The sequence below is a fragment of the Schistocerca gregaria genome, chromosome 1, assembly GCF_023897955.1.
Source record: "Schistocerca gregaria isolate iqSchGreg1 chromosome 1, iqSchGreg1.2, whole genome shotgun sequence".
NCBI lineage: Eukaryota > Metazoa > Arthropoda > Insecta > Orthoptera > Acrididae > Schistocerca > Schistocerca gregaria.
This window is the reverse complement of record NC_064920.1, coordinates 826,116,320-826,131,790: the sequence shown is the minus strand read 5'-3', so window position 1 is coordinate 826,131,790 and position 15,471 is coordinate 826,116,320. Positions and strand designations below refer to the sequence as shown.

The window sequence follows — 15,471 nt, the reverse complement described above, 5'->3', positions numbered from 1 at the left end:
GATACTTTACCTGAGAAGGTCAAGGTGATGGTCTATCGTTGTGACGTCAAGCCATTTATCCCTCCCCCGATGCGGTGCTTTAAGTGCTGGAAGTTCGGGCATATGTCTTCCCGCTGTACTTCCAGCCTCACATGTCGAGATTGTGGACGCCCATCACATCCCAATACTCCATGTGCTCCGCCTCCCATCTGTGTAAACTGCGGAGAGCACCACTCGCCTTGCTCGCCGGACTGCAGGATCTTCCAGAAAGAGCGCAAAATCATGGAGTATAAGACCCTGGAGCGCCTGACATACACTGAGGCCAGGCAGAAGTTTGAACGCCTCCATCTTGTTCGAATGACTGCCTCTTACGCCGCAGCTACTACTGTTATGGCCCCATTAGCTCTCCCTCAGACTGCCACCTCTCAGAGCCGGAATGCTACACCTGCCCCCTTGATGGTGGGGGGCACTTCACTCCCTGCTGCTCCTGCACTACCTGCCTCAGGAGCAGCAACCCCCCAACCATCGGGGACATCAGTCCCCACTTCCAAGCTGGGGAAGCCTCAAACTTCCCCGGCTCGAATAGCACGGAAAGGGTCCCTTGGGTCCCTTCCTTCCCAGGTTTCCGCCTCTGGGAAGGGTGACGTCAGCCAATGGAAGAAAAGCAGACCAGCGGCTGGCCGCAGGGCTTCCCGCTCCTCCTCCGTCCCGGAGACTGACTCGCTGGAGCCCTCCCAGCCAATTAAACCCAAGGACCAGAGAGACAAGACGAAGAAGAAGACCTCTAAGGCCAAGGAACACGCGGTGGCATCCACTCCACTGCTCCCTACAGGCCCTGCGTCCGAGGATAAGGTGGATATCCGTGTGTCGGCTGAGGACCTGGACCTCGCCGGACCCTCAGACACCATGGAAGCAGATTGTACTGGTCCTCCATTGGTGGCAGCAGGTGACCCAGTGGCGTGATCTGCCTCCTCGGCCCCTTCACGCCTTTTTCGGACATGGACAAAGCGATACTCCAGTGGAACTGCAGCGCTTTTTTCCACCACCTTGCTGAGCTTCGCCAACTCATCAGCAGTCACCCTTTCCTCTGCATTGCCCTACAGGAAACTTGGTTTCCGGCAATGCGGACCCCTGCCCTACGTGGGTATCGGGGTTATTACAAGAACCGGGCAGCTTATGAGAGGGTATCTGGTGGAGTCTGCGTCTACATCCTTAACTCTGTCTACAGCGAATGTGTACCTCTTCACACACCTTTAGAGGCTGTCGCTGTAAGGATGTGGACGCCTCAGCCTATTACTGTCTGCAGTTTGTATCTTCCGCCAGATGGTGATGTCTCGCGTCATGTGTTGGCTGCATTGATAGCACAACTGCCTCCTCCTTTTGTGTTACTGGGCGACCTTAATGCCCATAACCCCCTGTGGGGTAGCGCCGCGATTACTGGCCGGGGTAGAGATGTCGAGACTCTTCTCTCGCAGCTTGACCTCTGCCTCTTAAACATGGGAGAGCCGACACATTTCAGCGTAGTCCATGGCACATTTTCGGCCATCGACCTTTCTATCTGCAGCCCCGGACTTTCACCATCCATCCACTGGAGTGTCCATGACGACTTATGTGGTAGTGACCATTTCCCCATCTTTCTGTCACTACCACAGCGTCACTCTTCTGAACGCCCCTCCAGATGGGCTCTGAATAAGGCTGATTGGGGCTTGTTCTCCTCTCTCGCCACTATCGCACCTCCTTCCCATGACACCATTGATGCGGTGGTTCAGTCGGTCACCACCGGCATCGTTTCTGCGGCGGCATCTGCGATTCCCTGTTCATCCGGGTCCCCTCGGCGGAGGACTGTGCCTTGGTGGGCGCCCGAGATCGCAGAGGCGATTAGAGATCGCCGTCGGGCTCTTCAACGCCATAAGCGGCACCCGTCCTTGGAGAACCTCATCGTTTTTAAACAGCTCCGTGCCCGTGCCCGACGCCTTATTCGCCAACGGAAGCAGGAGTGCTGGGAACGGTATGTTTCCACCATTGCCGTCCGTACCTCTGCATCGCAGGTTTGGGCTAAGATTAGGCGACTCCATGGCTATCGGCCGCCTGTCTCTGTCCCTGGGCTTTCGCTGAATGGAGTGGTGTGTCCTGACGCCGACACGATTGCGGACCGGTTAGCAGCGCATTTTGCTCAGTGTTCCGCATCTACGAATTACCCACTGGCCTTCCGCTCCCGGAAAGAGCGGTTGGAAAGTTGGAGGCTTTCCTTTCACATGCGCCATGCGGAGTCGTACAATGCTCCTTTCAGCGACTGGGAATTCCAGAGTGCACTATCTGCTTGCCCTGATACGGCTCCTGGGCCAGACCGCATCCACAGCCAGATGCTGAAACACCTCTCTGTGAATTGCCAGCGACGCCTCCTAGATGTTTTCAACCGCATCTGGGTTGAGGGTGTGTTCCCGTCTCAATGGCGAGAAAGCATCGTCCTCCCCGTGTTGAAATCTGGCAAGAACCCGCTGGAGGTGGACAGCTACCGCCCCATAAGCCTCACCAACATTCTTTGCAAGTTGCTAGAACGTATGGTGAGCCGGAGGTTGAGTTGGCTCCTCGAGTCTCGAGGCCTTCTGGCTCCGTCTCAGGGAGGGTTCCGTAAAGGCCGCTCTGCCGTCGATAATCTGGTCTCCCTAGAGTCTGCCGTCCGTACAGCCTTTGCACGCGGCCAACATCTGGTTGCCGTCTTCTTCGACATGCGGAAGGCGTACGATACTGGTACACCTACCTAGTATTGTGCAGGACCCCTCACGAGCATGCGGAAGTGCCACAGTACGACGTGGCATGGACTCTACTAATGTCTCAAGGAGTGCTAAAGGGAATTGACACCATGAATGCTGCAGGGGGCTGTCCATAAATCCGTAAGCGTACAAGGGGCTGGAGTTCTTTTCTGAACAGCACGTTGCAAGGCATCCCAGGTGTGCTCAATAATGTTCCTGTCTGTGGAGTTTGGTGGGCAGCGGAAGTGTTAAAACTCAGTATTCCCGGAGCTACTCTGTAGCAATTCTGGACATGGGTGTCACATTGTCCTGCTGGAATTGCCCAGGTCTATCAGAATGCATAATGGACATGAATGGATGCAGATGATCAGATGGATGCTTACATATGTGTCACCTGTCAGTCATATCTAGGCATATCATAGGCCCCGTATCACCCAACTGCACATGCCCCACACCATTGCATAGCCTCCTCCAGCTTGAACAGTCCCCTGCTGACATGCAGGGTCCATGAATTCATGAGGTTGTCTCCTTACCCATATACGCCCATCCGCTCAATATAATTTGAAGTGAGACACATCTGACCAGACAACAAGTTACCAGTCATCAACAGTCCAGTGTCTGTGTTGACAGGTCCAAGCACGGCATAAAGCTTCGTGTCATGCTGTCATCAAGGGTACACCAGTGGGCCTTCAGCTCTGAAAGCCCATATTGTTGATGGTTCGTTGAATGGTTCACACATTGGCATTTATTGAGGGCCTTTTGAAATCCGCAACTATTTGCGGAAGGGTTCTATTTCTGCCACGTTCAATGATTCTCTTCAGTCGTCGTTGGTCCTGTCTTGTAGGATCTTTTTCCGGTCACAGTGATGTCTGAAAAAGAACCTGGTGACCTTCATGTCTCCAGCTACCAACTGTAACTGCAAATATACATCAAATGATGTACAGCACACAGTAATACACAATTATTTTATGTAGCATTGTTATTTATACGCCTGTATTTTCTTATCTATATTACACTAATGATTTGACTCAGTTGTTTGCAGCATGAAAGTGTAGTTTTTCTATTGTTGCACCCTTTATTTGTGAAGTACAGTATAGGAACAATACCAGTTATCAATGAATGACCTATTTCATTTCAAGCGCTGCCACAAACGAGTGAAACAGGACCGTGGGAAGATTATGAACCTCCTCCGAAACTTGCCAAATGATGAACTACAAAATGTTTTATCAGATACAATACGTGATGAAGTAATGGATATAGTAGAGGCACCTTCAGGAAGTATGGATGGAGATTCTGAGGAGGAATTTACAATAGAAAAAGAAGAAGAAACTGTCCAAAAAGAAGGTAAAACGATTTACTTTTATTTAATATTATGATGGAATGTGAAATGACACTTCTGAAAGTGAAATGATGAGACCACTCAAGATCTCCTTCATATCTTAGATGTCAAATTTTTGTGGGTATGGACTATATAGTAAAATATGGTTAGTTGTTTTTCACGACATTGAAGTGTAAGCTAGAAAATTACCACCATCAAAAAACACACAGTATTGATGATTGGTGGCTGTAAGATGAAATGAGTAGTAGTAAAAAGAGAGGGATATGCAGTGTGACCTTAAGTAATTATCCCCTCACTGCTCTGTATAACTTGGGATAGAACATGCTAGATTTAACGTAATAAAATTAAGAGCAACGTTGTTACTTTGAAAGAAAGCTTTTACATCTACAGTTATTTCAAATAGCTGCTGCTCATCTACTGGTAGCTTAGTGTTTATATGACTGTAGATTTGAATAAAAAGTAACTTACCTGTTTACAATTAACATTGCTGCTATTTATGCTGCTAACTGTTTTCTTCTAGTCTTGAATTTGGATAATGATATTTTGTAGAATGAATGGCCAAAAAGAAATGTTTTAATTTCTGGCGTTCTAAGTTTTTGTCTTTTATAATAGGAGCTTATTGATGTAGAAATGTTTCTTTCTTCTGTTGTGGCTGTGTAAATCCATCGCTCTGGGGAGGGGGGGGGGGGGGGGGGCAGCGGCGGCAAGGTATACTGTTAAGGAGAACGTGTATTAGGAAGTGAGTGTAAGAAGTCAAAGGTTTCTGCAAAATGTGAAGTTACTTCACTTAAAATATTTATTCGGCACATGCAAGCAGCAACAATTCTATGTATTAAGTGGCATTGTCCCAAGAGAACTGCAAAAGCACTACATAGTGTGAAACTGCTTGAAAGAAATACTGTTGTCATAGAGTAAGCATAGTGAGATATTGTTGTAAGTGAAAGTAATGCTGAACTGATTTAGCTGTGTGTGGACTTTGTTTTACATTGTCATCAAGATTGGCCCTAAGGAATGTGACACATTCTTTCATTTAGAATATGGTTAATGATATCTATTTATGCTTCCAGATTGTAATTTTTATTTGTTTTATATTGAATATAGTTAGTCCTTGGTGAGGTTAAGACTTAATTTGTAAAATTATGAGACAGCACTGGCTAGCCAATATTTACCTCCAGGTAGCAAAATTAGAAGCAAGTGAATATGGAAAGTAGATATAGAAAGTAGATAGTCACAGACAGTACATTCGTAAGCACTGTGCCAGCTTCAGTCAGAAATAAGGGGAGGTGGTGAGAAGTAAAGATGGACTAAGGTGGAGAGGAGTGAGATGTCGGAAAGATGGTACAGTTAAGGTCTAGATGGGAAAAATAAGAGATGGAAAAAAAAAAACGGAAAGGTGTGAATATAAGAAAGAAATAGGGATTACTTCTTACTAACAGGTAAAAAGAGGTGTAGGGTGAGAAGTATTCTCAGTTGTATAACTTACACAAGTGTTTTACTGAATATCATGAAGACTTCTGTAGAGTCAGCACTATTTTCCTGTGGAATGTTTTGTTAAAACTTCATTACATGAGGAATTGATGCTGGTTACAAATACTAGAAAATTGTACCTAATCTTGAAACTGCAAACTGATTCAGCAGCTTTACAGGTATTAGTGTGCCATTTCAATGAAAAGATGTGACAGGTGTCATAGCTTTCGTACCGAGTGAGGTGGCACAGTGGTTAGCTCATTGTACTCGCATTCCATTAGATGACGGTTCAAACCTACGACTGGCCATCCAGAGTTCTGAGTTTTCTTGAGCTGGTAGTATCTGTCGATAACATTTACCCAGTGGTGGCTCATGCAAAATTTTACCAGTGCGTGATAATGATTGCTATAGCCATTTGATTTAGTAGAATAGTAATTGTAAGTACATGGAATGTATTAATACTGTTGAAATTTTATAATCAGTCACTTAACATTGCTATCAAATTTGCAGTCTGTGTATTTGACCACTTGACTGTGGGACTCTTACATGGGCAACTGCTCGAAAATCCCTCATACTCTTCCTGGAAACCTTCAGAGAACTTACATGCTGTTCACACATTCCGTACAGTCAGCCCTCTCAGTGCTGCAGATAACTTACTTCATTACCTTAGTGAAGAAAAAGTTTAGATCATTTATTGTATAATGTGCCTGTTTGTGTGCTATCATGTACAAAAAAAGCCTCATTTCAATGTCTTGAACTGTTTATGAAATATGACTATTGTCACAGGATGAAAATGGGCATGTCGCATCCGACTGTGTGATGGATGTAAAAACTAATAACTTGAAGATGAAATAAGAGATCATTCTGCACTCGGTTTCAAAGAAAATTTAATATCTTACCTACATTTCATACGCAACAATGTACGGATTAAAATCAACCATAAGCAAAGTTCACACGATGCATTTTAACTCTGCAGACTCTTTAAATTTTTTTGCAGTATTTTACTTAATTTGATGCAGCACAGTAACTATGATGAATAATGAGAAGAAATTGTCATTTATTGAGTGAAGATATCTGAATTTAAGATTTGCAAAAATCATTTTTTTTTTCACCTAATAGTTTTCCTAAATTCAGATGTGTATTTCATAGCAGAAGCATTAGTTCGGCAAACAGAAACAACAAAGCCGCCTCAAGAGTGGAATGTAGAGGGCGTGTCTGTAACAGTCAAAAAATTAAATTTTATAATTGAGGTTTTAACATTGTGGGGAGTATAATAAAATCGGAAAAAAAATGTTGGTAGCATTGGGATTTAAGCCCAGGCCAATGAATCGCTAGTCCATGGTCTAGACCACTTTGGATGTGGCAATATTGTAAAAACTGCACCTCTAAAGCCCCCATCACTTTGCTTGTCACACCCACCAATCTTTCCCCACCACTCTCCTTTTTCACTTTTCCCCTTCCTCCTCTTCAACACTCTGTCCCACAGCCTGCTTGCACTCTGACTGTTGGTAATTTAGTCCCTGTACACTCTGTAACACAGTGCTCCCCCTTCCTCATCCACCCATACACTGTCATCCATTGTTACTGCCCCCTGTAAATTGCTGCTTCCATTCCATGTGACAGTTGTATTCTGGCCCTAGATAAGTCATGTGTGCATGAGGTGTGCTTGCTTGTGTGAGTAAATGTGTGTTATTTTTCTGAAGAAGACTGTGACTGGAAGCTAATGCATAAGTGTCTTTTAATTGTACCTGCCTGCAACTTAACATGCAACCTTTTTGGTAAGTATCAGTCACTCTTTCCTTACATTGTTGCATAATACTTTGCATGTATTGCTCAAAGAAAAATATTGACCTGGTACATTGAGCATGGTGTTACACCATCTGGGATAACATTACATCAGGGCATGCAAGGTCGAAAGCAGACAACCACATCCCTTCTCTGAGTGTTGTTGTGCAGCTGACTGTCATTTCGGCACTCAACCCCAGCTTCTAGTTATCATGGGGAGAGTGCTACAAAGCATGTTTTATCTGTTTTGTTTGCCTGCTTCATTTGAAGAGAAATGGCATAATTTTGTTGCCATATTTACTGTGTGCTGCAGCACATTCTCACATGATCACCAGCCCCCAGTACATTTACTCATAATTTGAGTTTAGTTGGCCCCCTAATGAAACTTTCTGGGAACTTTCGAGCACTGAACCAAGGGTTCTCATCACATCGTAATTTGTGGAATTTCTGTATCCAGACAGTGCTTAGCCACTGTAGATTCACAAGAGTGACAAAGCCTAGTGTGGAGTTAGTTTTCCACATGTCAAACTTCCACTGTTCTGATAATTTGGCTAATATGAGATACCACATTCACAATGAACATTGTAGTTTTCTGGCTTCTGCAAGCTTAAATTGTCCTTTACATTGCCTGTTAGGATGCTTGTCTTTTTCAGCAGTTGTCATACATTTGCCATTTATGTTTATTAAAGGTTTTCGTGGTTTTTGCAGAGATTGCCTCTGCGTAGGGGCATTGCATTTGTTTTTCCCACCTGTACTTTTTCTTTCTGCCAAGATGCTGATATATGAAATGCATTTAGAATTTGGATATGGCAAAAGACGTGTGGAAATTCTCTTGTAAATGCTGAAGTTCAGATCCAATCCTCTTCATCTGACAGGGCATTTTGAGATCTTAAAGACACCCGACTTCTGAGTCTGATAGTTACATGTATTTGTTGAGAGGTATTGCTCAATGTGGGGCAACATATGCGGGCCCGGGGGTTAGAATAGGCCCGAGGTATTCCTGCCCGTCATAAGAGGCGACTAAAAGGAGTCCACACCTTTCAGCCTTTTATTTTATGGTCCCCTGTTGGGTTTGACCTCCATTTTTCAAAATTTTCCCGAACAGCGAGCCAATCAGGAAACGGCGCCTTACTTGGTGCATCGTGTCTATCGTGCGTTGAGATCTTTACCCCACTTCCTCATCGTGGCATTGCAGTCCCGCTCGTCCTCCATCTCTTAGGTGAGGACATCTTCCTGTGTTCATTTTCCTCCACCCACTATGCAGTGTCATTTTCTGCACCAATCATGGCCATGTAATTTTTTGCACGTCATATCCAGCATGGTAGCCAGTCCATTGTGATGGGGCTGCCATGTACCCTGTTGGTTGTAGCACCTGCTGATTCCTGCACCATTAATGCCCCACTTACGCAAAGGGGTAGGTGCCCCTCAACCTGGGGCAATGGCCATCCTGTCAGGTGTCCTTTGCTGTGGCTGAATGGCACCCATGGGGAGGGCCCCTGGTCAGAGTGGGTGGCATCAGGGCAGATGACGCATGATGAAACGTACCACATCATCACTTGCTGGTGATCAAACGCCAGCAGTCTCTAAGTGTTCCAAGTCTAATTACAAAGCAAGGAAGTATGATCCTAAGTCGTTCCCCTCCCTGGCCACACCATGGGAAGAACACAGGGCTAAGGATGGTAGCGAACCTTATTCGCCCCGGTACCTAGTATGTACGAGAGCTGATGGGCACTCCATTGTCTCGATGAAGCCTCAGGTTTTTGTAGAGCATTTATAGGACAAGTTTGGGGAGGTGGAGGGCTTATCCAAAATGCGGTCAGGGTCAGTTGATAAAAACAGCATCTTCTGCCCAGTCACGGGCATTACTTGCTTGTGAGAAGCTGGGGATGTTTCCGTTACCATCATGTCTCATAAGAGCTTAAATATGGTCCAGGGTAGTATATTCCATAGGGACCTTCTTTTGCAATCTGACGACAAGCTGCGCGCCAACTTAGAGTGCTGAAAAGTCTGTTTTGTCTGGCATGTCCATCGGGGTCTGAGGGACAATCAGGTTGCCACCGGTGCCTTCATCTTGCCTTTTGAGGTTGACACATTGCCCGAGAAGGTCAAGGTGATAGTCTACCACTGTGACGTCAAGCCCCATATCCCTCCTCCAATGCAGTGCTTTAAGTGTTGGAATTTCGGCCATATGTCTTCCTGCTGTACATCCAGCATCACATGTCGAGATTGTGGGTGTCCATCACATCCCAATCCTCCATGTGCCCGGCCTCGCATCTGTGTCAATGACGGTGAGCATCATACACCTTGCTCGCCAGACTGCAGGATTTTACAGAAACAGAAGAGGAAAGTCATGGAATATAAGACTCTGGACCATTTGACCTGCACTGAGGCCAAGAGGAAGTTTGAATGCCTACATCCTGTGGCTATGACCTCATCTTACACCACCACTGCGAGAACAATTGTTGCCCCATCATTTGCTCAAATTCCTGTCACCATTCAGAACCGGGAGACTACACCTGTCCCCTTGATGGTGGGGGGGGGGGGGGGGCAGGCACTTCCCTCCCTGATGCTCCCACACCACCTACTTCGGAAGCAATACCCCCCTCCCCAGCCATCGGGGATTTCAGTCCCCACTTCCGAGCCAGAGAAGCATAAGGCTTCTTTGCTCCTCTCGTTGGCTCCTCTCACTAGGAAGGGGTCCCTTAGGTCACTCCCTTCCCAGGTTTCCGCCAGTGGCTGTAGATCCCAAAAGCAGCTGGTCATAGGGCTTCATGCTCATCCTCAGTCCTGGAGACTGAATTTGTGAAGTCCTCCCAGCCAGGGAAACCCAAGGAACAGCGAGAGAAATCCAAAAAGAAGGTCCCCAAGACCAAGGGAATTGCGGTAGCACCCACACCACTGCCACCTACAAGCTCTGCGTTTACAGGTGAGGTGGAGATTCTGGTGTTCGCTGAGGATATAGATCACGCCAGACCCTCGGACAAAATGGATATAGGCTGCTCATGCAAAAAGTTGGTGACAGCAGGTGACCCTGAGGTGTAAACTGCCTCATTGAATGTTCCATGCCTTCCCAGTCTCGCGATGATGTCACCCAGTGGAATTGCGGTGGTTTTTTCCACCGACCAGCTGATTGAGCTACGGCAGCTGTTAAGCTTTACACCTGCTTTCTGCGGCTATAAGGGATACTACAGGAACCGTAGCGACTATAATAGTAGAGTGTTAGGTGGAGTTTGTGTTTATGTCCTAAACTCAGTCTGTAGTGAAGCTGTGCCCCCTACAAACCCCTCTTGAAGCTGTAACTGTCACAATAAGGACAATGCAGGAAATAACTGTCTGCAGTGTACATCTTCCTCATGGTGCAGTACCCCTGAATGCATTGGCTGCTCTGATTGATCAACTCCCTAAACCTTTCCTACTCTCAGGAGATTTTAATGCTCATAACCCCCTGTGGGGTGGCACCATGCTCACTGGCCGAGGCAGAGATGTCAAAATTTTACTGTCTCATTTTGATCTCAGCCTATTAAATACTGGGGCCGCCATGCATTTCAGTGTGGCTTGAGGTAGTTACTCAGCCATTGATTTAATAATTTGCAGCCCAGGACTTCTCCCATCTATCCACTGGAGAGCACATGTTGACCTGTGTGGTAGTGACCACTTCCTCATCTTCCTGTCAGTGCCCCAGCATCAGGCCCATGGACGCCTGCCCAGATGGGCTTTAAAGGAGGCGGACTGGGAAACTTTCACCTCCGCTGTCACCATTGAATCTCCCCCACACAGTAACATAAATGTGATGGTTGAGCAGGTGACTACAACAATCGGTTCTGCGACAGCAAACACAATCCCTCACTCTTTATGGTGCCCCTGGCGAAAGGCAGTCCCTTGGTGGTCGCCGAAGTCACTGAAGCAATTAAGGAGTATCGGCGAGCTTTACAGACGCATAAGCGGCACCCTTCACTGAAGCACCTCATAGTCTTTAAACGGCTCCATGACCGCGTTCACCAGCTTATCAAATGACATAAGCAGGAGTGTTGGGAGAGATATGTCGCAACCATTGGGTGCCATATGTCACCTTCCCTAGTCTGGGCAAAGATCAAACATGTTTTTGGGCACCAGACCCCAACCAGTGTTCCCGGTGCTAACGTAAATGGCATGTTATCTACCGACGCAAAACGCAATTGCTGAGCACTTTGCTCGAGCCTCTGCATCAGAGAATTAACCCCCCCCCCCCCCCTCAGCCTTTCGCACTCTCAAATAGCAGCTGGAAGGTAAGGTCCTCTCATTCACTACATGCCACAGTGAATCCTATAATTCCCCATTTACAGAGTCGAAGCTCCTCAGTGCCTTTGCACATTGCCCCGACACTGCTCCTGGGCCAGATCGGATCCACAGTCAGATGATTAAACATCTCTACCACTGATAATCTTTTGTCACTCATGTCTGCCATCTGAACAGCCTTTTCGAGGCGCCAACACCTGGTTGCCATCCCTTACGTAAAGAATGAGACACAATCTGGCAACATCATATCCTTGCCGCATTGTATGAGTGGGGGTCTCCAAGGCCCGCTCCCAATTTTTGTCCAAAACTTTGTCGCTCCGTGCTTTCCATGTCCAAGTTGGTGCCTCCAATAATTCCCCCCATATTCAGGAGAACGGTGTTCCGCAGGGCTCTGTATTGAGTGTATCTCTATTTTTAGTGTTCATTAACGGCCTAGCAGCAGTTGTAGGGCTGTTGGTCTCCCCTTCTCTGTATGCAAATGCCTTCTGCATTTCTTATTGCTCCGCCACTACTGGTGTTGCTGAGAGGTACCTAGAGGAAGACATTCACAAGGTGCAGTGATGGGCTTCTAATTTTCAGCCAAGAAGTCGTGTGTTATGCTCTTCTGTCGGCGTCATACTGTTCATCCAGAACCTGAACTTTATATTAATGATGAGCCACTCAGTGCAGTGGAGACATATTGATTCTTAGGATAGGATTCGACGCCCGATTGGCTTGGCTACCTCACCTTCGTCAACTTAAGTGGGAGTGCTCTCCGCTGCCTGAACAACACCAACTGAGGTGCAGATTGCTCTACACCGCTGCAGCTCTACAGAGCCCTTGTTCAATCCCACCTTGACTTTGTGAGTCTGGTTTATGGTTCGGTGGCACCCTCAGCATTGCATTTGCTCGACCCAGTGCACCACTGTGGTGTTCGTCTAGCGACGGGAGCTTTTAGAACAAGTCCAGTGACCAGTGTCCTAGTGGAGGCCAGAAGCTTGGGACCAATGCTCAAGTCATTGAACAAGAAACACGCCTCTCCCCTCCCCCTACACACAGTAAACAGAGGTGGCTCTTCTGGAAATGAAGAAAGCACTTCTTAGCCATCCTCTTAAGCTGCAGACACAGTAAAGGTCTCAGTGCAGGGAGCAGGCATGGATATAAACTGCAGTGATGCAGCCAAGAAATAACAGAATAATGCTACAGGTTTGGAAGTGGACCATGTACAAAATGTCTCTGACTCAGCTGTCAGCTGTGGGGAGCAGACAGCAGGTGCAACTTTGTTAGCATGACCACAGGATGCCCATGAGGATGTAGATTTAAGAGAATCGGTAGTTTTCTTGATAGTTCAGTAGATCAGAGCACCTGATGTTAACGACCAGTTGTGTTATCGAAATGTTGTGCCATTCAAACATTAAGACTCCAGCCTGCAATGTCGTCAGTTGACCTTGGTTTTGGAAAAAAGACCTGAGAAGTTAAAATGCATACATGCCTTGCACAGTATAAATCTGCAGCCATTGACACACTCATTCACATTGACAATGTACATATCGTTAAGAAATTTAGAAAAAGCTTGGAAGCAGAAGTAGGAATTAACTGCTTGGTGGACATAATGTGTAAGGGTAATCCCAAAAGTAAGATCTCTTATTTTTTATAAGTACATAGACCTGTTTATTTCTACAATGGTTTACATCAGTTCACAACTTGAACATTTAGCTATTTTTCGACATAATTACCATTTCTGTCGCATTTTTGTAGACGCTGTGGCAGTTTTTGTATGCCCATGTCATACCAGCTCACCGCCATGCTGTTCAGAAAGCTATGAACCTTTCCTTCACCTTGTTGTTGGAGCTGAATCGCTTTCTGGCCAAATGTTCTTTTAACCTATGGAATAGGCTATAGTCACTGGATGCCAAGTCAGAACTATAGGGTGGGTGGGTGATTATGTTCCATTGAAACTGTTGCAGGAGAGCAATGGTTTGCCAAGCGATGTGTGGGCAAGCGTTGTCATGGAGAATGTGTACACCCTTGCTCAACATTCCTCTTCTCCCTTTCTGAATTGCCCATTTGAGTTTTTCAGTCTCACAGTACCTGTCAACATTAATTGTGGTCCCAGCGATTCAGCTCCGATGACAAGATGAAAGATGAGGTTCATAACTTCCTGAACAGCATGGCGGTGAGCTGGTATGACATTGGCGTGCAAAAACTGCCACAGCATCTACAAAAATGCATTGACAGAATTGTGATTGTGTTGAAAAATAGCCAATGTTCAAGCTGTAAACTGATTTAAACCATCTTAGAAATAAACATATCTATGTACTTATAAAAAAAAATAGGAGACCTTACTTTTGGGATTACACTTATGTATGGATCATATAGTAATATGATGCAAAAGTTACACATTGTACACAAAACTGTAATCAACCCCAAACACCACAGTGCTCTGCTAGGCAGGATCCTCTTGGCTGTGGCTTGCCATTGGCTTCCTCCAACTTCTCAACTAACCAATCAAATTATAGTTTAATCTGAATTCCAAACCATGGTGCTGCATGACATTTTTCTCATTAAAAAACAATGCTGTATAGAGCAACTGAAATTACTTTGCGAAATATGTAGTGGAATCAGTATTGGGAAAGGCAAAGCTATGAAGTTATAATTTTGTTTCCCAAAAGCATAAAAGTTCTATTGCTCCCAGAATGTTAAGAAATAAATCATGTGTAAAGGGTATGCACTTTCTGTACTGTCAACAAAATTTTATCAGACTGGAAGAAAAAAAATATTCTAACTCTTGTATGGTCATTGGTACATTGAGACAAAGTAATTCAAACTAGATTAATAGAGTGAACAAAAAACATGATGTAAAAATGAAATATCTACACAGCATACTAAAAATTGATCTTTTTTTCAGCTGAGACACGGCTTATGGAGTGTTACGAGTTGTTGCTTGAGGAGTACCTGGAAGCTATTCTGGCCGAACCACCTGCATGTTGGTGTCCTTTGTGTCAACGAGGTTCTTTGGCACTTATACCTGATGGAGAATTTGTGTGCATGCGCTGTGCTGCCCGTCTGCCTGCACATGGATGTACCTCATTATCTTCTTTAGGGACGAGACTGATTGACTGCAGTCAGAGACACGAAAAAATCTGTGCTTGTCCACCACAGTTTCTGTTGACTACTGCCGAGGAAGGAGGGCATTTGTTGGCAGTTTGTAGCAACTGCAGCACTGTTGAAACTGTGCTGTGATATTTCGCATTGTATTATATGCTGTGTCACATTCTGTAATTAAATATCTCCAATATGTTTTTCATTCCTTGCTCTTTTATTTATGTTTGTGTCTGTTTTTAAAGACTGTAAAAAGACTCAATGTTACTTTAAAATAAATATAAACATCAATGGAATTATTGTATTTGATGTGCTGTGATTATTCACAATATATTGACAATTTTATAAGTGAAAGTAAATGATGGAGTAGTTGAACTAAAATTCCATGTTGTGACTTAATGCTCATGAATTCTTTTGTAAATCTTACTGTATTTTCACATTCAATAACATATTGATAAAATGACAGATAGTTAACATGTTAGAAACTTTAGTGGTACAAAGTTCTTCCATCTAACAGCCCTTAAATCAGCTCTAATACACAATTACACTGGGGAAAAATCTTTTAAAAACATATGAATTAGACTGGTATCTAATAATTTTTTTTTTTCCCTCGCAAGTGTGTATATTTTGAGTCAACTCGGAGAGTGAATGACATGATGACACTGATTAAGTACTAGTGGAAAAAACAGATGAATACTTCAGGGAACTGACTTATGTCTGTAGTTTACTCAGATTATGTATCATCTCTAAACAAGACTGTTGCAAAAAATGCATAGGTCACCAACAAGCTCA

General features: G+C 45.1%; 1 protein-coding gene across 1 annotated transcript in view; it reads left to right on the top strand.

Annotated features, from left to right (window-relative positions):
* The window catches only part of LOC126271666 (uncharacterized), a 40,268-nt gene extending 25,293 nt beyond the window's left edge, over window positions 1-14,975 (top strand). Inside the window, exons 2-3 of the mRNA XM_049974170.1 lie at window positions 3,872-4,076; window positions 14,486-14,975. Coding sequence (XP_049830127.1) covers window positions 3,872-4,076; window positions 14,486-14,820 — 540 coding nt within the window. The 3' untranslated portion in view covers window positions 14,821-14,975. The remainder of the gene's footprint in view (window positions 1-3,871; window positions 4,077-14,485) is intronic.
* The last annotated feature ends 496 nt before the right edge of the window (window positions 14,976-15,471 follow it).